The 1,564-nt window shown below is 36.7% G+C and overlaps 1 protein-coding gene across 1 annotated transcript in view; it reads left to right on the top strand.

Moving 5' to 3' along the window:
* Positions 1–1,564, top strand: part of LOC119585222 (apoptosis-inducing factor 3-like) — a 10,160-nt gene continuing 8,596 nt past the window's right edge. Inside the window, exons 1-2 of the mRNA XM_037933878.1 lie at positions 1–273; positions 1,318–1,402. Of these exons, the coding sequence (XP_037789806.1) occupies positions 90–273; positions 1,318–1,402 (269 nt within the window). The 5' untranslated portion in view covers positions 1–89. The remainder of the gene's footprint in view (positions 274–1,317; positions 1,403–1,564) is intronic.

The raw sequence follows: 1,564 nt of genomic DNA, 5'->3' as shown, positions 1-1,564 counted from the left end.
CTAAGTGCCTCCTGAACCCCTCCGTCGAATCGTCGGCGCCTAGGAACCTAACTTGGCCAAGCGGAACAAAATCGAACTTTCACCTCATAATGACCACAGCATTCCTGACCCGCGCTAGCTTGACTGTTGCACTGGCGGCAGGTGTCAGACGCGGCTGTGGGACGACAATCAGCCGCCACATATGTAAAAAAGGACACCATTTAGGAGGAAGGACGACTGTTACAAGGACCATGGGGGTCGGGGCTTCGTGCAGGAGCGGCGGAGGAGAGGAAGGTGGGTGGACGTGCCTCTCTCTTATTTTTTCGTCTTTCTCCTACCTTTTACTTTCTTTACGGGAATCTTTTTGTGCTGGAGTGTTCATTAAGGGTTATTTGCATCGCGTATTTGCGTATTTATGATGATAGACTTAGTTGTTTTTGTAATTTTTGTGTTTTTCCCCGATGTTGTGGGGGAAGGGGACGTCTAAGCTCATTAAGTCTCTCCAACGACCACAAGCAAGTCACGTCCAAAAGCTGTAGTTTTTTCTTTACCACGCCCATGCCTTTTAGTATGATTTTCTGTTTCAAATTAGACCCAGTCCAGAGCTCATTATCATTATTAAATCATATAGATCCTTGGCTGTTTCAAATCTTCATCTAAATCAGTACAGAAGAAACCATCAGAGTATGAAGTATGACCACCAGCCAGTGTTGTTCATTATATTTATATAATCTTTGAAGTTGTTTATTGTTGATGAAAACTTAGGTGTAATGATAGGTGCCATATATGTTTTATAAGTGAATGTTAAAATGGAACATCATACTGATCCATGTTTAGTAACTTGCCTTTTTGATGCTTATATTTGCTTAAACTTTAATTGCAGTTTTAATATAATTAAACAGTATAATTATGGGGGGAAATCCCATTTCAAAAGTCACTTTTGGTGTGTCAGTTCAGTTTACTTAAAATGAGTTTGGAGGGAAATTAACTCCTTTTTTTAAGGAACCATTATTTCCATATGTTAACTTTTTTGTGACATATATATATATGCAAATGAGTTTGTTTTATACTCTAAGACTTTGTTTTACGAGTGTAGTTTTGATAGAAAATACAAGTTCAGGTGGATAATTTTATGTTTGAAAGTTAAATGTTACAGATATTTTAATGCTACATATTTAGAATGATTGATAGGAGATATAGGATTGCATGTAATTTTTCAATAGAACTTTAGATTAAGATTTAAAGCCAGTATCTCAAACATTGATAATATGTTCATAAAAAATAACAAAGAAAAAGGAAAAGTAATCAGGTACTTTTATAATCCATATCATATTCCAGATAGTAACTTGAATTCGCCAAGGGAAAGTCTGGACGATATGATGGAAGCCGTTGTGTGCCGTGAGGATGAATTGCCCGAGGAAGGGTATGAAGCCTAGTTCTCTTCGTATTTTACCTTTCATAAAGTTGGTTGCAATTCTGTGCAACAAGTGTTTATTTGAAGCTTTACTACCTGCTTTTATTTTATGTGTATTTCATTGGTATATTTTGCTTTTCAGATAAAAGGAAAAAGACAAGTAGATTGAAA

The sequence above is a fragment of the Penaeus monodon genome, chromosome 19, assembly GCF_015228065.2.
Source record: "Penaeus monodon isolate SGIC_2016 chromosome 19, NSTDA_Pmon_1, whole genome shotgun sequence".
Lineage (NCBI taxonomy): Eukaryota > Metazoa > Arthropoda > Malacostraca > Decapoda > Penaeidae > Penaeus > Penaeus monodon.
This window is presented reverse-complemented; position numbering and strand designations above follow the sequence as displayed.